Source organism: Belonocnema kinseyi, chromosome 4 (genome assembly GCF_010883055.1).
Source record: "Belonocnema kinseyi isolate 2016_QV_RU_SX_M_011 chromosome 4, B_treatae_v1, whole genome shotgun sequence".
NCBI classification, from domain to species: domain Eukaryota; kingdom Metazoa; phylum Arthropoda; class Insecta; order Hymenoptera; family Cynipidae; genus Belonocnema; species Belonocnema kinseyi.
In genome coordinates this window covers 64,726,559-64,748,267 of record NC_046660.1, presented here as the reverse complement: position 1 = coordinate 64,748,267, position 21,709 = coordinate 64,726,559, and the positions used below count along the sequence as shown (strand labels likewise).

The following is a 21,709-nucleotide window of genomic DNA, read 5'->3' as shown; positions in this document are numbered from 1 at the left end:
AAACTGGATCTTTTTTCCAAGTAAGTTTCTTTTACCAAAATAAGATCTCGAAGTTTCTGAGAACCTTTTGTTTGCATGAAAATAACTACAAAATGTTTAAAAAATTGACCACCCTAGGGAATAGACGTCCTGATTCTTTCTCGCTGTTCTGGCTGTGTCCTGATTTTTCATGCAAAAAAAAAATTGACTATTTTTATTGCGCGGACCCAAATTTTGTTAAAAAGTTCTGAGAGCGTAGTCTCTTTGTGAGACTACTTTGTGTTGTAAATTCGTATAATTTATTGAAAGTTAAGGTGTTTTGGCAGAAAATTAACTTTTTTTGTTGTAAATTCATTCTTTTTGGTTAAAAATAAAAATGATTGGTTGAAAATAATTTTGTTTTCGTTAAAGATTGAAGTCATTTATTGAAAATTTTTATTTTTTGGTTGAATTCAACTCTTTGGTTATAAGTTAACTTTTTTGTTGAAAATTTATCTTTTTGGGTCTCAAATCACATATTTTTGAAGAAAATTCTTCTTTTTGGATTGAGAATTAATAGCTTTGGTAGAAAATTTAAGCATTTGGTTAAAAATGTACTTTTTGTTAAAAATTTATGTATCTGATTGAAAATTTGTATTTTTTGGTTGAAAATTTCACCATTTAGTTAAAAAATCGGATAAAGTTCCGAATAGTACATACCTTCGATTGATTTGCAACTGCGTATACCATGTATTTTGACTCGCTAATTACGAAAAACATAGTGAAAATAACCTCAAATTTTATTTTCATGGTGAAAAACATGAAAAACCCATAAAAATAATGGTCTTTTGTGTTTATGTTAGTAAATAATAAAAATTTACGAGAAACCTTTAGACAAAAGTTGTTGATTTTTTAAAAAAATATATTTGTTGGAAAAGCAAAGTTGGAAGAGAGTAAGGGTTTGACCAACATTATTTCTGTAACCAGTCACAGGTGTACACCGCCAACATATTGTGCTGTATTTCTGTGATTTTTCATATTTATCGTCGTTTTTCTCGAAAATTATTACTCGCAGAGTAAAAATGTATTTCACATAAAATATATGTTTTTAAAGGATCTACAATTTTTATTTGAAGCTTTTTTGTACATTTTTATTATTTACTAATATAAACACAAAAAACATGATTTTTATGAGGGTTTCATGTTTTTAACCATGAAAATAAAATTTGCGGGTATTTTCACTATATTTTTTGTAATTCGCGTGTCAAAATACATGGTATTTTCAGTTTCAAATTAATCGAAGGTATGTACTATTCGGAATTGCACCCAAAAAATCATATTTTTCAGTTGAACTTGGTTTAAAGTTGATCTACTTTGTTCAAAATTTGATTATTTCTATGATTCCCCTTCTCTGCTAAAAATTTAACTATATTAATCAAAATTCGTCTTTTTTCGGTTACAAATTATATAAGTACTTATTCATTCGAAAATTTAAATATTTTATTTCTGATTTAATATGTATCCACTAAAAGTAGAAAACGCGTGTACTTTGTTGAAAGTTGGTATTTTTTGTTAGAGAATTAATCTTATCTGTTGAAAATTCATGTTTTTGGTTGAGTTTTTAACTATTTGGTTAAAAAATTTTTTTTTGGCTGAAGAGTTAACTTGTTTTGGTAAAAATTCTTACTTTTGTATTGAAAAATCATTTTTTATGATAGAAAACTTCTCATTTTTGGTTAAAAATTAATTTTTGTTTTGAAAATTGAACTTTCTTGAGAAAAATTCGTTTTTTTTTGCTTTAAAATTGAACTATTTAGTCAAAAGTTCAGCTATTCCTATAGCTGAAAATTGGTCGGCGCTTGCCATAGAATGATAGAAAAGTGTTACAGGCACGTTTGAGGGATCTCTTTACATTATTATGTTGCGTTGTAAATTTACAAGAACTATTAATTATTTAAACAATTTTAATTTTAATATTAGGAGTTTTCCCTTTTGTCTACAAGTCAATTTGTTTACGGAGTCAACTAAGAAAGTCTGTCCGATGATTCTTTTCTATGTTGCTTTGAAAATTTGCAAGAATTATTAATTATTTAAAACAATTTCGATTACAAAATTAAGAGTTTGATCTTTATTCTACGAGTCAATTTATTTTCGAAATTAACTAAGAATGTCCAATCGATGTCTCTTTTCTATGTTACTTTGTAAAGTTACAAGAACTATTAATTATTGAAAGAATTTCAATTGAAATATTAAGAGTTTCGGTTTCTTTCTACGAGTAGCCTCCATTTTTGAACATAATTAACTAAGAATATCGTTCCGATGATTTTTTTCGGATGCTTTGAAAATGTACAATTATTAATTATTTAAAAAATGTTTATAAATATATTTATAGATTGACTATTTTTCAAGAAAAAGGAATAATTTGTTTGCGGAATGAACAAAGAATGGCTTTTGATGGCTATTTTTCACGTTACTTTGTAAATTTCATAAGACATCATAAAGACATTGAGGGCTGGGACATTATTATATTAATAAACACCATTTATTTACAAAGTTAACTAAGATTGTCTTTGTGATGGATCTTTTTTAAGTTATTTGTTAAATTTACCAGAATTATTAATTATTTAAAGAACTTTCATAAAAAATTTAGAATTTGGTTATTTTTCAACGAATAGGGTCAGTTTTGTTTTAATAAGGTGGGCCTAAAATCACTGTAAGAATTTTAGAAAAGTTTAGTTACAATGCGGCTACATACGAGTTTATTCAAAGTACTCGCAATTGCGAGTACAAATAGAAGTTATTAAAGTAAAAATGATTATCATAGTATTTTATTGAACTTCATTTCCAAATATAATAATTACAAGGGAATTAGTGGGTCAGACGAGTATGCGCTTCTGGTCCTACAGTTGAAAGCAGGTCGCAGCTTCCCATAGAGTGATAGAAAAGTGAAACAGGCACGTTCGAGGTATCTGTTTACATTATTGGATGTAAACATTCCTAGCGATTAATTTGCAGCGATCGTGTCGAATTCGAGTGGAGCTCATTTATGGCTTTTAACATTTATTTAATCTTCAAACAGTTTAATTATTAAAACAATTTTCATAAATGGCTCTTCTTTAAAGAATATTATATTATAAATTGAAATTATAAATTATAATTTATTTATAAATTATAAATAAATTATAAATTATAAAATTATTATAAAGAATAATATTAATTATTTAAACCATTTTTTATTAAAAATTAAGAGTTTAACTTTTTTCTACGAGAGAATTTGTTCACGGAGTCAACTAACCCTTTTCTATGTTGCTTCACAAAAGAACTGATAATTATTGAAACAGTTCTAATTAAAAAATTAAGAGTTTGCTCGAAGTACTCGCGTTCGCCTAAACATTTGGTCCGATAAGAGGAAAACTGCAGAAAACCACCTCCTGAGTTTAGTCGGGTTTTCAAAATTCGAGTACACAACCCGGTCTTACGTCGTATATACTATATAGTACCCATGCGAAGTCGTGTATAAATAGAAGTTATTAAAGTAAAAATGATTATTGTGGTATTTTCTTGAACTTAATTTCCAAATAGAATAATTACAGTGAGAGTAGTGGGTCGCACGCGTAAGAGCTTCTAGTTTTATTGAAAATTGATTTTTCCTGCTTGAAAGTTCAATTATTTGGTTTTTAATGCAACTGTTTGGTTAAAAAAATATATGTTATTTATCATTTTTCTTTTTGACTTAAAATTTCATCTTTTTTTGTGGAACACCTTTTTTGGTTGAAAATTCTGTTTTTTGTTAGGAAATTCGGCTTTTTGGCTGAGAATTAAACTATTTGGTTAAAAATTCATCTTTTTTGGCTAAAAATTCAACGTTGTTTTCCCTTCAAAATTGAACTATTTGGTCAAAAGTTCAATTATTCTGTGGAAAACTGATATTTCCTACTTAAAAGTTCAATTACTTGGTTTATAATGCAACTGTTTGGTTAAGAATATATTTATTAAAAATTTTTCTTTTTGGTTTCAAAATTCATTTTTTTCTATGGAAAATATTTTTTGGTTGAAAATTCATGTATTTTATTGAAAATTCTTTCTTTTTGGTTAGGAAATAAACTATTTAATTAGAAATAATTTTTTTGGCAGAAAATTAAAATTGTTTTGTTAAAAATTCTTCCATTTGAATTGAAAATTCATCTTTTTTGAGAGAGAACTTATCATTTTTCGTTCAAAATTAATTTTTTTGTTGAAAATTGAACTTTCTTGAGAATTTTTTTGTTTGCTCTAAATTGAACTATTCGGTCAAAAGTTCTATTTTGTTTAAATTTGATCTTTTCTACTTGCAGGTTTTACTATTTGGTTTTTTAATATAACTGATTTGTTTAAAAAAAAGTTTGGTTGGAAATTTTTCTTTTTGGGTTAAACATCTTTTTTCGCTGGAAAATCTTTTTTCTTTTATGCCATCTTAAGAGAACCCGAATAGTGATCCAGTAAAATAGTTATTAAATATTTATTTTAATTTTTACAATTAAGCATTTATGGATAATATTACCATTTTTGTTTTTAGGCCTGACAATCAAAAATCAATCGTGACAATTAAAGATTTTTTAATCAGCAAAATTAAACAAATCAAAATGAAAGATCAAGTAAATATGCAATATAAGATTAGCACAAATATATTAGAATTGATGAAAAAGGATCAAGTGGTCATTGAGCAAGTGAACGGCCAACGCAAATTAAATGGACCACCACCTGGTTGGATTGGACCACCTCCTGGACCAAGAACTGAAGTTTTTGTTGGGAAACTTCCAAGAGAAATTTATGAAGACACTGTTTACCCTTTCTTCGCTGCGGCTGGCAATATATATGAATTAAGGTTAATGATGGATTTTTCTGGAAATAATCGTGGTTACTGCTTTGTCACCTATGCAACATCCGAGGAAGCCGAAAATGCCATCAAAATGCTCAATGACAAAGAGATTATTCCAGGGCGAAAAGTTGGAGTAATCATGAGCATCAATAACTGCAAATTATGGATTGGACGATTACCAAAATCAATCAAATCAGCGGAAATCATACTGGTAAAAAATTATATCTAAATTTTTTTCTGTACAAAAATTATCAGGGAAATTGAGAAAAACGGAAAATGACCAGGAATGTGATTCAGTGACTTGGATTTTGCTCTAGAATTTGCCAACATGCAAATTTAAAGTGTTCTAAAAATATTTTATTACTCTAATTCTGATTTGGAATAGGGAATTTTCCAAAAATTTGAAATTTCGACTTGGAACTGTGCATTTAAAAAAAAAAAGTAATTGTAATTCAAAGTTGGAACAGAAGATTTCAATAATTTTAGCTTTGAGGCCGGGATTTTTTTACAAGAATTTTAATTCTAAGTTAGTATAGAGTATTTAGAAAATTTTTAAGAAATTTGTTTTATTTTACAAGATTTTAAAAAATATAAGAAAAGTTTGAGTCAGTTGAAAACATATTTATAACTCTTAGAAGTTTGGAATTAATTAAAAAAAAGTTTCATAATTTTTTGGAAATCTTTTCAAGTTCTAAAATATTTGTAATCTCTTCAAAACTTCTCGATTCTTTCAAAATTAAAAAATAGATGAAAATTCAAAAAATGGGCACATTTTGAACATTTTTGAGATCACTTTTTTGAAAATTCGAAAATTCTCCGTACGGTAATTCATAGTATTCAAAAAGTCAAACAATTTATCCTAATGACTTTTTTCTATAAAAAGAAAATTATCAGAGTTAGAGCATTTTCAAAATAAAAAAAAAACTAAAATGAACTGAAATCGGTTGATTAAAAAATTTTTTGGTTTAATTTGAAGAATTAAAAACAATATCAAATTCTTTTGAATGTCCTTTTAATTGTTCTGAACACATTTCAAATTTACTGAATTCAAAGAATTTTTTCGTATTTTTAAATTATTTTCAATTTACTCAATTGATTTTTAAATGCAGCTCGATATTTTTATGAATTTCATCGAGTTCTTTTCAGTTCTCTTAAATTCTTCTAAATTCACTCAAATTTTAAAAGAATAAATGGATTTTTTCTTCAATTTTTCCAATTAATTCGAATTCTTTTTGAATTTTTTGTAGATATTAGTCAGTTTTTGTTTCAAACTAGTAGGGGTTTCAAAGTTTTTTAATGATATGATTTTTTTTCAATTCACCTTGAATTCTTTAGATTCTTTGGAATTCCCAATTCAATTTAATTCTTCTAAATTTACTCGCTTCTACTCAAGTCTTTGGATTAAAAAAAATCATATTTTTGAATTATTTTCAGTTCGCTTGGTTACTTTTTAAATTTAGGTTGATTTTTTAAAATGAATTTTGCGAATTCTTCTAATTTCCCTAAAATTCTTCTAAATTCACTCAAATTTGACTGAAATAAGTGGATTTTTGCGATTAAAAAATTTTTTTCCAATTTATTTAAATTCTTTTGAATTGTTTTGTAGTCATTAGTCACTTTTTAGTTAGAAATGATTAGGGTTTTAAAGATTTGAAGTGATTTGCATTTTTTTTAATTCGCTCGAATCTTATTAATGTACCGTGAATTCTCTTAAATCTTCTGAAATTCTCTAGAAGAATTTTTTTAATTCACTTTAATTCTTCTAAATTTATTGAGTTCTACTTAATTCAATGGATTAAAAAAATTCAATTTTTTTAAAATTTATCCTGAAGTCTTGTATTCATAAAATCCCTTTAAATTTTTCTAAGCTTATTTCAAAGTTACCGAATTCAATGAAGCTTCTTCATATTCTTAAACTGTTTTCAATTTAAATTTTTGTTTTTTCACTCGAATTTTGATTAAATTTATCTATTTCTTCTTATTTCTCTTAAATTCCTTTACATTCATTCCCATTTTACGGAAATCAAACGAATTATTTTTCATTAAAAAAATTGTTTCCAGTTCATTTGAACTCTTCTGAATATAAGTTGAAAAAAAACGCGAAAAAAGTACCCTTCGGTCCCTCTATTTTATCATATAGGGACTGAATTCAAATAAAGAATAATTTTTTTCTTTGCAGAAAATTTGTGCTAAAACAGCAGAGGTGAACAATGTCTATGTCTACAGAAATGGGAAGAATGAAGCCGAATTTTCCGTAGTTGAATATAAATCACATCGAGGAGCGGCTATGGCAAGGAGGACACTTGTTCCAGACAAAAATAATTTATTCTTTAGCAGTGTCAGTGTAGACTGGGCAAATCCAGACATATCGACGTGTAATATGGTAATCAATTTTTTCATTTATTTATATAATTACGCAAAACTGCGAAATTTTGAGCTAAATTATGATGGCCACTGGACCAGGAATTTTTGAAAACAGGAAAACCCCAGGAAATGACAATGCATTTTTTTACTAGGAATTTTACAAATTTTCAGAAGAAAAAGATACTCAATCACTTGAACTATTAAATATTTCATATCACATGATTTAATGCAATTTAAAACAGTTTCGATTTAAACCTTTTTTATATTTTGAATGTTTTTTCTTAAATTCATTTTTAGATTATTTTTTGAAGGTTTCGAATGTTAAATTTCATGATATTATCGTTTCAACTTGAAATATGCAAAATATCAGGACAATTAAGCTATTAAATATCTCGAAATTTCATATTAAACACCTTGATTTTAAGTTTTGAATTTAATAATTTTCGATGTGAATATAAAGCATTTTCAAATTTAATTGTACAATTTCAAAAACTAGAATCACATTTCAGCAATCTTGTTTTGTATTTTTTTTTTAATTTTTGATTTTCAAGGTATTATCCTAAAATTATCCGATTTTTAGTTGAAGATATGAAGAAATATATCATTAACATTTTTTAAATATTGGACTGGAAAATTTCAAAAATCAGTAATATTTCTAAAGGAAGTGTTCAAAATTGAAAGATTTCAAATGAAAAGTTGATTTTAAAATAAAAAAAACAAAGATAAAAATTAAACGATCTGAAATATAATTAAAATTGATACATCAGTAATTGAATAAATTCGGTAATTTTCCGTGGTTAAAATATTTTATAGTTCTGAACTTCCATATGGAACGCTACATTTTTTTTTGCTTTCCTTGCATATGTTTTAATTTTTCAATTAAAATTGAATTGGTTAAATTTTGGAAAGTACAATTAGTAATTTAAAAACTGATTAATTTTCAGGTGATTTAAATTTACTTTAAATAATGGAAGTTAGAAAGGATTTGAGTATAAAAAAGTTTTACTATCACCATTTTTTGTGACTTAAGATTTTTTTAGTCTTAAATTAAGTTCACATTCCTTTAAGTTTCAACTTTCCAGAGTAGAATTTTTTCATTTCTAATGTTTCCCGTTTAAAATTAATGTTTATTTTCAGAGTTTTTAAAAAATAGTTGATTAAATTTTCTATTTTTGGAAAATTTCTGTAATATGCTTTAATATTAAAGTATAATTTTGTTATTAAAAACAATTTAAAATTCTAGAATTGTAGAATTTTTTCTTTGACAGATTCAATTTAATTTTCAATTTGTCAAATTTTAATCGCTCTGAATTTGAAATTATTTAAATTAAAAAGTTTTTAATTTTTAATTATTTGGTCTTGAACGCGTCTAATTATAAATAATATAATTTCAGTTCTTTTGAATTTTAAATGATTCAAGTTCTATGATTCGAATTATAAAATATTCAATATTTAACTTTTTCACATTGTCAATTTCGTGATTCTTCAATTTCAAATAAAATTGCTTCGACTTAGAAATTATACAATTCAACTAATTTTTCTAATTAAATTTCACACGACCGTTTATTATATTTTTTTACATTTTTGACGGCTTTCAATTCGAAATTATTAATTATTGTTTTTAAATTACTTATAACATAACATTTTAAAAGTAATTTAATACTTGATTTTTAAATGGTTTATATTTTTTATGTTAGGAAATAAATCTCCACAGATAGTAAACGCTTCCTTTATCAGACACAAAAATTTCCTTATCTTACTTATTATATGAGTAAAATTTAATAGATTTATTTAAAATTTATTTAAAAAGTCATAATTTCTTAAGTATTTTACTTTGAAAACTTTCCATTTTAAATCTTTATATTTAGGCGTTGTTTTTCAATTTAAGGAATTTCAAAATGCAGTTTTGTAGACTTCAAGCATTAAAAACTAAAAGCGTTTGAATTGGAAAAATTTGCCTAAAAAACGTGATTTTATCATTGAAAATTCAACTGTTTCAATTCGCAAAAGACTCAGTGATTAAACAAATGTATAAGTTCGACTGCAATTTTATAAACAATATTCAGTTTTAAAATAATTATAAAAATATTCCATTTTTAATATATTTAATTTGAAATTTTTTAATATTGAGCAATATCCAACTTCTCATTTAAAATGAGAAATATAAATCAAATATTTAAAACTAAATACTTTGACACTGATTTTTTTTTTAGGAAAGAAAGCCTTAAATCGTTGAAATTTCCGAATGCTAATTTGAAGCGGCATAATATTAAAATAACCCATTTTTAAAGGATTTATGTATAAATGAAGTTTGAATTTAAAAATTTTTTTAAATGAAAAAGAAATTTCTTTGTATTTAACACTTTTTCCGAATTAGAGAAGAAAATTCTACCCAAACATTTGAAATATCACAAATTTGATATCACAGGATATAATGCAATTTAAAATAGATTGGATTAAAATATATTTTACGTTAAATTCAATTGTTAGCTTTTTCAATTATAAAATAATTTAGTCGTCAATGAGTAATTCTAAGATCTTTGAAAACTTCCCATTGTAAGTATTTATTTGTAAGCGTAAATTTTCAATTTACAGAATTTAAAAATTCATCTAAAAAAAATTGGAAAATTAAAAATTAGAAGCCTTTGAATTAGAAAATTTTTGAAAAAAAAAACGTTTTAAGTTGAATATAAAGGAATTCATGGGTTTAAAAACATAACTGTAGTTCGAGTGTTCAAAATTGAACAATTTACAATTTTTAACAATGAAAATTGTATTATAAACTATTAAATTTTTAAAAATAATATATGATTAATACATTTATAATTAAAACTTTTTCTTCACTTTAAAATCCTATTAAAATATTCTAAATATTCTGGTCTAAACTATTAAATTTGCAAGCCCTTAAATTTAAAAACTTGTAACTAAAAAGAACATCCATTTACTAATATTTAGCCATATTTGATTGTTTATTCAGAATTTAACTTGAAACGATTTATGTATAAAAAAACTTTCGATTTACGCAATGTTAATTTTAAAAGAAAGAAGAAGAAATTTTGATATATATATTTTTCCGAATTGGAAGAGGAATTTGGTTTAAACATTTTTATTGAATTGAAGGCGGGAATATTTTATACTTTCAAGCTTCTAATCTGTCTATTGAATTTGAAAGAAAGTTATTTCAGTTATTATTTTTTGTTGAATTAGCAGTTTTGAATAATTAAGTGATTAAAAATGTAAAACGTTAGAATTTCAAATCTTTCTGTCAAAAACATTTTAATTTGGTTAGCTATAAATATGAATTTAATATTGATTTTTAAAAGAAAAATGTAGTTCGAATCTTAAAAATTGAACAATACTTGATTTTAAAACACTTTCATTAGTCTGTTTAAAATTAAACACTTTATAAACTATTACCAATTTTCAAATAATATAAAATTAATAGATTCATAATTAAACTGTTTTATTCAGTTTTAAATGCTACTAAATTATTTTTCCCTTCAACAACGTACATCACAAATTTCTACAAAAAAATCTTTCTGTCAAAAGTATTCGATTTTCAAACCATTCAATAGAAAATTGTTTTACTAAAAAAAAGAACAATTTGGTAATATTTAGCCATATTTAAGTGTTCATTTAAAATTAGGAATCATAAATTATTTTCATGCTAAATTTCTACAAACCATTGAAATTTTCAAACGGAAGATATGAATTTTCAACAAAAAAGTTAATATTTGACGAAAAAAGATGAATTTTTAACAAAACATTTGAATTTTCAAACAAAAAGATTGACTATATTTTTTTAAACAAAATTGTCGTTTTTGGACATGAAAAATCAGGACAGGAAATTCATCGCCCCATAAGTCTTTTTTATATGATCAAAAAACCCCATTCGTAAAAAATTGTAATTTGCGAATTTTTGGCGCTAATTCTGATTTTTCCCGTTTTAAAAATAAAAATTATTTTTAGTACGTTAAGTATTACTTTATAGTGATAATTAGATGTTTAAATAAATTGTTTAAATAATTTATTATCGTTTATAGCAATTTTCTTTTGGAATAGAGTTAGAAAGTCGCAGTCTTTTCCTAATTTTTAATTTGTTTTCCATTTTTCAGTGAGAGCGAGGAAATTAATTAAGTAATTAACATTAAATTCGATGTAATGATGTAATTTAACCAAAAGAATTGTTTAAAGAAATTGTTATTATGTGTAACTATCTTCTCCTATAGTAACGCTAGATATTTGCGGTTTTTTCTGCAGGTTTTTAAAAAACTTTTGTCCTCTTTGCTTACCGTGATAATTAATGAGAGTTAACAATTATAATTGTTTAAATAAATTATTATTTTTAGTAATTATCTTCTCTTAGATTAATGCTAGAATTTTGCTGGATTTTCTGAAATTATCAGCTTTTCTTTGACTTTTTAGTTAAGAGAAAATAATAATTATTAATATTCATTTAAAGAAAAAGGTTTTTAGTAACTACTGCGAGGAAAATTTACACTTAATAATATTCATATCAAAAATTTGAAAATTTTTTCAAATTTCTGTTTTATTTCAGGAAAATATATTCACAAAAAGAAAGAGATTGTTTAAAAAATGATTCTCTTTAATGTTTTAGGTCCGTACGTTTAGGCTCAACAATGTTATAATTATGCATATGCGTACAGATTCCGGAATTTTAGACTCGACCGTATTTATTATTTCTGCATAACTATAAATAACATAAATAACAAATGAATAACAGGCAAAGTGAAAACTGGACAAAAAGTTGAAAATTTAAGAAAAAACCCAACTTTCTAACGCTATACTAAGAGAATATTATTAAAAATTATAATAAATTGTTTAAACAATTGTTTGTTAACTTGCATTAATTATTACTTTAATTTAATTGAAAACTCCTCTAATTATTTTTTTTTAACTGCACCTTTCTAACATTATTCTAAGAGAATATTATTAAGAATAATAATAAATTGTTTAAACACTTATTTCTGTTAAATTTAATTGATTATTGCTTGGCCGTAACTGAAATGTTAAAAATACGTTCAACATATCGGAAGAAACCGCAACTTTCTAACACTTATTTAAAGAGAAAATGGCTAAAAACAGTAATAAATAGTTTAAAGAATTTATGCAAATATCTAATTATCATTATAAAGTAGCATTTTATTTATTAGAAGTAATGTGAATTTAAAAAACCGCAAAAAATCATAATTAGCCTCAAAAAGTTGCAAAAGCCAATTTTTCACTTATGAGATTTTTGTTGGGGCCCTACGAAACAGACTTAAGGAGGTGATGTTTAAAAAGTAAATAATTATTCATTTGTATCCTATGGATCATAGTTCAGAGAAATTTTAACTTGATCCACCTAATATTGACGATCTTGAAAAAAAATTTACAAAAACACAATTTTTTATTATGGGGCTTTATTTATGAGGCTTTATTATGGGGATTTTATTATGGGGGCTTGCGATGCATCTGAATATAATTTTTTAAAAACATCTTAGTTTTTGTGTGGATTTGAACAACTGGGGGGGGGGGGGGGGGGGGGGGGGGGGGGGGGGGTGCAGGAAAGTTCGAGGAGAAAAAAATCCGATATATTTTTAGACCACCCTATATACGCCTACTGGTTACTCCTTAGTAGAGGGGAATCCCCCGCCTTTAAAACACAGTGTGGTGCGAATTCTCGCGATCTAATAACAAAATTTAATTAGTTCTTGAATTACATTTCTTATTTTATATACAAGAAGGTATATGTGTATTATTAACATTTTTCAAGAATCTCGAGGGGCCGGGTCAACCCCCACCCCTCTGTCTACGGCCTTGAATCGATTTAAAAACCGCGCCGAATGGTGGTTATCGGCATGCGAGGGCAGCACTTACGCCTTTGTTTTTGCTGGTTTGAATCCGACGCAGTTTCAAATCCAACGTGTTTCAAGGTTTAACCAATGATATTTTGGTTTAACGGCCATTTTCGGCCTCTTATTTCCGGCCGCATAAACACAAAAACATGTGAAAGTCCTTCAGTTTGCGAAGACGACAATTACGCGTTCAGAGGTTTACGAGGTTAGCAATACTCTCTTGTTTCTCGATAATAATAGTACTTTAAAAACAAACGAAAAAACGTACCAAATAATCTAAAATAACCGCCATCGTGATCTGATAGCAAAACAAATTTGAGTTCGCAGCCTTTCCTCCATTCCTCATTCATGTGGTGTTATTTGATATGGTTTGTAAATAGAGAGATAAATCGAGTTTGAAGTTCCATTGTCCTTATTATAATAATTTGACTGCCTGTTATGGATCTGTATTCGATGCATATTTAGGTTTTAATTTAACCATATTTTTACCCCATGCTATTGTTAAGTAGATAAACAAGGCTGCTTACAATTTGTACATTTAGCCTCAATTTTTAGGAATGTAATTTCTTTATTTTAATAGTTTTTATAATTGTTCCTGGTGGAGAAATTCTTTAGGAAAATTTGAGTGTGTTTGATGGGTTTAGGTTGAAAAAGTTCAAAAGTAGAATGCGTGCAAGTTAGAAATGTTTAAGGTTATATGAATCTTTTTATACATCATTAGTATGTGACACTTTTATTGCATCATTTTATTATAATTTTATAGAATTATAATATTAATTTTATTATGATAAAATGTATTCAAAAGCTGGTTATTTCACCAATCCTATTAAGATTATTATTGATACTTAACCTCAAATATTTTTTCGCGCAGCTGAAATCCCTCGCGTTTTTTTATCACATGGAATTAATCTATTTTTCTTTCCAAAATTTTCCTTTTCTGAGGTTGGCTCAGACGTCTTGATTTATCGGGACATGACCCGATTTTTGATCATTGTCTTGATTTCTAATTGTTGTGCGTGTTTCCTGATTTTTCATTCCCGAAAACGAAAATTCGCGATTTTTAAGCTGCTGAACTCGTTTATTGAAATTTGTTTTTGTGAGTTTATGATTGATCATTTTAATTTAAAAACTTTTGTTGTTAAAAATTTAACTATCATTTCAATTCAAAAACCTTTCTTTGGTTGAAAATTTAACTGCTTCATTGATTTTTTTTTTTTTTTTTGAAAATCGATCTTTTTTATTGAAAAATTCATCTTTTTTTTTTTTTGTTATAAATTCTTGTATTTTGTTGAAAATTAATTTCTTTGGCTAAAAAGTTAACTATTCGATCAAAATTTTTGTTTATAAAAATTTAATTCATCTAACTGTAAATTTAACTATTCAAATTTTTGCTTCAAATTTATTATTTTTCATGATAATAAGTAAATAATAAATAAACATTTTAAATGTAATTTAAGGGCATCTGATATTTACAGTTTCCCCGGCTTTTTTTCCACAAGCATGAAAATTTTTAAAAACTGAATTCGGAGATGCTATAAAATATCATAACGGACACTCCGGACTCTTTTTTGAGGGATAATAACAAAAAAATTTATTGTGCTAAATAAAAATTTTATGCATATGCATTATTTTGAGGTTACGTCGTTTTTCATCTCTGCCTTTCCAATAATCTGGAAATTATTTATGAAATAAACTTTTTTGATTGTCTGCAAACAAGGTTAGTTCCGGGAGATTAGTTACTATGTTTATTTGTAAGTCCAAAGTTTTCGGCCAAAAATTTTGTGTAGTTTGGAAGTAACGCTCGGCTGAATTGTAACACACATAACCTCGAAATATACACGCACGTTGTTAACAATATCAAAAATTTTTTGATAAAAAAAAACACAAAAAAAGTGTGTGATGACGTCCGTTAGCATGTTCGCTATCATTTCCCAGATTTTTAAGACAAAATATGTATTATTCTAGAAAAAAAAGCCGGGGGAACCTAAAACTGGTAAAATCGACAATTTTCTAAGTATCACATGTCCTTAATTACCTAAATAATTAAGAATAATAAATAATTATTTTTTATCAAAAATTAATTCTTTTCACTGAAAGTATAACTATTCCATGTTTGGTTGAAACTTGACCTTTTTTGGTTAAAAATTCATCTCTTTGGTGGAAAATCCAACTATTTGGTTCAAATTTCTTTTTTTGTTAAATTCTTAAATGTAGTTGAAAATTAATTTGTTTGGTTACAAATTTAACAATTTTATTGAAAATTTTTTTTTTTACTAGTTGATAATTAGTCTTTTATGTGGTAGACTATTAATCTTCTTTTTGAAATATTCATCTTTTTGCTTGAGAATTCTTTTCGTGGGTGAAAAATTTAACTATTTTCATGGGAATTTCGAAAATGATATTTCGTAGCAATCCTGTTTTTTAAATAACGCGCCTTAACTTAAATTGTATAAGGGGTGGGAGAACTGGGATAATGTCCTGATTTTTCCTCCATTTTTTTTAAATTTTCATTTATTTTATTTTTATTTAAGGAGGTAGCAGTACATTTTTTTTAATTCTGTTGATTAGAGCGACAGACTAAGTTATCAAAGTGTTTTGATAATAAAGATGCCATGCCCAAATTCATGGAATTTTGAAAAAAGGACTAGATTTTTTTCATTTGCATTTGAAAGTCTGGATAATTATTTTAGTCCTTTACGGCGAAATTTAAATTTAAAAATTAAGAGATTGATTTTTTTTACTTTTAAAAGTACTGTGATTGTAATTCTCGATTTTTTAAAATTTGATAATAATATAGGTGAAAATAGTTAGAAATTGAATAATTATTGAAAGCCATTTTATGTTTTGCGTTCGAATTAAATAGAATTTACTGAATTTTGTAAAAAGTAGACCAGAAAAGTCATATAATTTTGAAACCAGTCTTATATAATAAGGGTATGTAAAAAGAACCCAAACTGCCCGGAATAACACGGAAATGATGACAGTGAATTTATTCTTGATCGGGATTTTTACCTTCTAAGAGAAAAATCTTTTCAATCGCTTTAAATATTAGAAATTTTATGTCACATGCTATAATGCAATTTACTATAAGGTCGATTTAAAAGTTTGTTTCTATATTAAGGGTAATTATTAATTTTTTCAATTACAAAATTATGCAGTTCATAATCCGTCATTCTAAAAACTTTAAAAATTTTCCATTTTAGGTCTTCATTTTTAAGCGCCTACATTCTAAATTTGGAAAAAAATTTTATTCAATTTTGGAGACTTAAAAAAATTCAAAAGTAATATCGTTTATGGTATAAATTTTTCCATTACAATTTTTTGAAATTGAATAATTGTAAATATATATTAATGATTTTTTAAATATTGAAATATAATTCGATTATTGAAAATACAACAATAATTTATTTTGCGAGAAGGGTTTTATTTAAATTCAAGTCCTATTCATATATTGTTTCAATCTAAAATATTCCATCTTTAAGTCATACAATTCTTGAATTTTTTAAATTAAAATCAATATCAATTTTGTAATATCAGAGTGACCGCCAACCCGGGAGAATTGGGAGAACCGGGAAAAACTTGCACTGGGAGAAAGACGGGATAAAGCCGGCAGAGAAATATTACACCGTGAGATTTCCCGTATTTAGTAATTAGCGTATTTTGTAATTCTTGAAAATTGTCAACTAAAAAGTATATAATTTTCAAAGTCTTTAGAATAATTAAATTTTAAAATTTCACAATATTTCTCACCGTGTTTAAAATTCTGTAATTTGGAATGTTGAAAATGAGAGTGACTTTTGATTTTACAGATTCACATCTTTTAGTAAAAAAAACTATACAGTATTTTTAAATGTCACTTGATACTAAATGATATGATACTTATTAATAATATATTTTTCGTCTTTGAAAATTCTATAATTTTGATTTACAATTATATCATATTAAAAGCCTTGATAGCCAGTTTTGAATTGAATAATTTTAGATGTTAATATAAGCCAGTTTCCAATTGAAAAGCTTAAAATTGTACAATTTCAAAAAATGATTGATTTGTATTTTTTTATCTTAATTTTTAATTTAATATTTTTAAATTGTCCGATTTTTACTTGAAGATTTAAACAAATAAGTAATTTCAAATTGAAAAATATATCATTTGAAGATTTCTCGAATTGATAATAATTATAAAGAAAGGTTTTCAAAGTTCTGAATTTTTCCTTTCATAGGTTTTAATTTTGCAATTAAAATTGAATTAGTTAAATTTTGAAAAGTATTTATTATTAGAAATGTAAAACTTATTAATTTTTAAGTGATTTAAATTTACTTCAAATAATTAAAATTTTAATTGACTAATTTTTTTCAGTTTCATATAAAGTTCGCATTCGTTTAAGTTTCATCGTTCAGGAGTAGAATTTAAAATTTTTTTAACAATTTCAAATTGTAGAATTTCAGAAGCTTTGCTTTTGAAAGATTCAGTTGAATTTTCAATATTAAATTTTAATCGCTTTGAATTAAAAATTATTGAAATTTAAAATATATTACAGTATTTATTTATTTCATTTTCCACGCTTTTTATTATAAAGAATACTGTTTCAATTCCTATGAATTCTAAATGACACAATTTCGAAAATTTCATCTTAAAATATTGTATTTTTAACGTTTTGAAATTGTTATATTTTCGAAATTTGAATAAAAAATCATGCTAGTTATATTTTCGAAATTTGAATAAAAAATCATGCTAGATTCGCGATTCTCCGAATAAAATTAAAGTTGGTTAAGTTTTAGCGTTTCGACTTAGAAATTAGACGATTCAACTTATTTTTCTAATTATTAATTATTGTTTCAAAAATATTTAAAACCTTATATTAAAAAGTTGGTTCAATAATGGATTTTTAAATTTGTATATTTTCATGTTAGTGAATAGAAATTCAGAGGCAATAATGCGCGGATTGCGCGCGTGCGTTTACTGCTAGAGTGCAATAAAATGCATCGCTGTATTTTCCTTTATTAGGCCCAACAATTTCCTTATCCTTTTTATATGGTTTAAAGTCAATTAATTTCTTGCAAAAAGGTTTTCTGATATTTATTGACTTACTAAATTGATAATGGTAAAAAAGCTGTGCGTTTCACAGAGTTAATTTTGTTGTAAACCGGGATAAATCATGTATATTAACCAGGAGCAGCAAGCCGGGAGACGAAAATTAAGAAAATAGTGGCCACTCTACATATTCAGAAATATTTGTATGTTCGTTTAAAATAAGCAATATAAATTAAATATTGAGATCTAAACTTTTTAGAATTGAATCGTTTTAAAAATTGAATAATTTTAACTGCACTATTTTAAACATTTTTAGTTTGTGGGTGAAAATATTGTATTGAATTTAACATCTAATTTAAAAACGTGTTCAGTTAAAAAATTATGATCGTTTAATATTTATGTTTTTAACTTAAAATTGCTTCTATAATATAGTTTTGAACATTTACAAAGAAAATGATGCATTATTTAATTTGTACTTTAGAGTATTGCAATTAATAGCGTGGATTTATATTTTTGAACAAGATATATTTTATCCGTTCAATGGATAAAACTTAAACATTTGTAATTGTGCAGTTTAACGGTATTTTATTTTAAATTGTTCAATTGAAAAGTGTTAAAATCTTCCATTTCGTACATATAAATTATTGAGCATTTAGAGGACAAATTTTCCTATTAAGCCTTTTTTAAGCTTTAATTAAAAAATTAAAAAGTTTTTCTTTTTTGTTTGATTTAATTGACATTTTAGCTTTGATTACTTCAAATGGAAACATTTTCAGCTGTAAGACTTCGATTTTTTTAATTTAGACGACCATGAATATATTTTTTTAACCGGGAAATGATTGGGAATTTTCAGGGTGGTTGCTAGACCGGGAAACCTGGAAATTACTGGAAATTTTTTGAGACCGGGAACAACCGGGAAATCACAGTGAATTTGTTTCTTTGACCGGGAACTTTACAAGTATTCGATTTCAATAGTTTTAAAAATAATTAATTGCATTGTTATCTTTTTTCAATTATAACATTCAGTTTATAATGCGTAATTCGAAAATCTACTTAAAAATCTTTCATTTGAAGTTTTAATTTTTAATTTAAAGAATTTTAAAATGCAGTCTTGAATACATAAACAATTAAAAGTTCAAAGTTAATAATTTACTGTTTTTAACGTTAAAAATTAAACTGTTTCAATTCGAAATTCTTAATCCTTTAAAAAATTCAAAAGTCCGATTGAAACTTCCTAAAATAATTTAAACTTAAAATTAATTCATAATAATGTATTTGTTATAAAATATTGTTTCAGTCTAAAATATTAAATTTTAAATCTATTCAATTTCAAATTTTTTAAAACAAGAAAAAGAATAATTATTTAATATTTATCAATATTTGACTGTTCATTTAAGGCGATTGAATTTAAACCTAAAATTGTTTGGCATAAAAAGTTTTCAATCGTTAAAATTTCGAAAAGTTTTTAAATTTTAAAAGGTTCAATTTTGAATGAACTTTTTAAAAAATGTTTAATTTGTAATTGAAAATTTCGAATTTTGACACTTAAATAAAAATTGAGCACTTATTATTTGTAGAAAAAAGTTAGAGTAGTTTTAAGAAACATTTAGAAGTTTTGAAAAGAACCAAAATTATTTTTCAAATTGAAATGATTTCAAATAATTTAAACGAATTGTGTGCCGACAAAATTCGGCTATTCGTACCGAAATTTCGGTGCAAATAGCCACAGCCTAATGTAAAACAAAATGTAGATTTCTGAATATTAAAAAAGAAATTAGAAACTTTTTAAGAATTGTGAAAGGCTGCAAAAGAATAAAAACATTTTTTAAAGTTTTTTAGGAAAATTGAAAATGTTTCATTTTGGAAAATTATTTTAAGAGAATATTCAAAAAGATTTTAAAAGATTTCTAAAATTGTTAAAAGAGAATCTGGAAGATTTAAGGGAGATTTTTTTAAATTAGAAGGATTTTCTAAAAATTGCGGGAAAAATTCGATTAATTTGCAAAAGATATTTAGAAGTTCTACAAAAATTTCAAAAATAATTTTAAATTTAAATAAATTTAAAACTTCTAGATTTTTTAAGATTTTGAAATAAAATTTTGAAGTTTTTCAAGGATATTCAAACTATTTAAAATAAAAATAATTTACTTTATAATTTAAGAAGTGTTCTGTTAAAAAAATAAAATTTAAACGTTTCTAGCTTAAAATTTTTTAAAATAGTATCATCCAAAAAAATGTAAAGTTCATTGATTTTTTATTTTAGAGAATTGAAAATGATAACGTGGATTAAATTTTTACAATTTTTCTCTGAATCTTTAAAATCATTGATTTATAAAAGTTGAAAGTCTTACTTATTCTGTATATAAAGCCTCAGACATTTTATTTCTTCTCATAGATCGAAGAAAGTGGCTTAGCCGTCAAAGATCCGCAGAAGAAGGACTTATTTATACTCAAAGAGATACGAAGAAAGATCATCGGCTTTCCGGGTAATCGACCCTTGTCATCAGCTTCCAAATCTCGCGAGGAAATTCTCCATGAAAATATCGAGTGTTACATAAGAGAAAATATCATAACATCGACATCAGATATCAATATGTCTTCGACTCCCAAGCAGAAGCAGGAGTTCCAACAAGCCAGGAAAGCAATTCAGGAACCATCAAATTCATCAAAAAAAAATTCACCGTTCCTACTCCCCAAGCCGATCAAATTGACGGAACAACTGTCTCCATCGTTCAGTCTTTTTGACGATTTTACCTTTTCCCTCTCACCCCCGAATGCACATGAAGGCCAAGGATGGACTCCCTCCGACCAGTTTAAACTGGGAACCGCGACTCAAAGTAGTTATCTCACAGATACCAGGATCGACGAAATGACTCCGCGATTTTCTAACTTGAGTCTTCAGAGAGAGGGAGCAAGATTTCCAGAACTGGGACAACGTCGAAAAATTGGTCCAATTATTCCACCGAATCCTACATTTCAACCCGTCGTCTGGCCTGAAAAGGGATTTCCTTTCCATCAGACTGGACCGTCGAATGTAGTTCCAAATTCTCTTCAGTGCGCCTGCACTCCCGTTTGCGTAATTCCCCAACAAATGCCGTATGAGTTGGAAAAACAGGCTTTTCTCTGCAATCAACATCGCTGCATGCCTACAAGTTGTGCAGGATGCATAGAAGAGTTTGCCAATTCAAATCTGCACCGGATGCCAGAACCTTGCAGTTTGCCCTGCTGCAAGCCGACTCAGCATGTCCGTATTGTGAGCCAGGAGGATGTGTATCAGCAGCTTCCGGAACCTTATCAGTCTCCAGCTTCATTGAAAGGTCGGAAGAAGCTCACCTCTGGAAGATCAAGGAAGGCTGTTGTGAAGGTGAATCAGCGTCGCAGAAACCATTCAGAAAATCGAGAGATTCCTGAGCAACAGATTTTTGTTTCCAATAAGCCAGCTGAACAAATTCCGAAAGGGGCCAGACCGATTTTACCAGCCAGGAAGTAAATATAGTTTTACTTTATTTAAGGTAGTTGAGCCAAAAATCAGATATCTGAAAAAGAAGTTTTAGAGACCGAATTCATTTTAAATGAAGCTCGGAATAAGATCCTTTTTCTAATGAAATATCTTTTAAATTTTCACAAAGTTGCGATTAT

General features: G+C 26.2%; 2 protein-coding genes across 2 annotated transcripts; both read left to right on the top strand.

Annotated features, from left to right (window-relative positions):
- Positions 1 to 4,580: 4,580 nt before the first annotated feature.
- LOC117170929 (probable RNA-binding protein 46) lies at positions 4,581 to 12,874 on the top strand. Its single transcript, XM_033357976.1, has 3 exons — positions 4,581 to 5,027; positions 6,996 to 7,199; positions 12,785 to 12,874. Exons 1-3 carry the CDS (start codon positions 4,581 to 4,583, stop codon positions 12,872 to 12,874), a joined length of 741 nt encoding a protein of 246 aa, XP_033213867.1.
- A 309-nt stretch (positions 12,875 to 13,183) lies between these two features.
- Positions 13,184 to 21,560, top strand: LOC117170928. The gene is made up of 2 exons (XM_033357974.1): positions 13,184 to 13,243; positions 20,466 to 21,560. The coding sequence occupies exon 2, from the start codon at positions 20,664 to 20,666 to the stop codon at positions 21,558 to 21,560; it is 897 nt and encodes a 298-aa protein (XP_033213865.1). The 5' UTR covers positions 13,184 to 13,243; positions 20,466 to 20,663.
- Positions 21,561 to 21,709: the final 149 nt, after the last annotated feature.

Bases quoted from the DNA above. Each gene is read 5' to 3' on its own strand.
- LOC117170929 (XM_033357976.1), top strand. From the start codon at position 4,581: ATGAAAGATCAAGTAAATATGCAATATAAGATTAGCACAAATATATTA. The intron at 5,028-6,995 runs GTAAAAAATTAT...TTTTCTTTGCAG, and splicing joins AATCAGCGGAAATCATACTG to AAAATTTGTGCTAAAACAGC. The intron at 7,200-12,784 runs GTAATCAATTTT...ATATATTTTTAG, and splicing joins ACATATCGACGTGTAATATG to ACCACCCTATATACGCCTAC.
- LOC117170928 (XM_033357974.1), top strand. From the start codon at position 20,664: ATGTCTTCGACTCCCAAGCAGAAGCAGGAGTTCCAACAAGCCAGGAAA.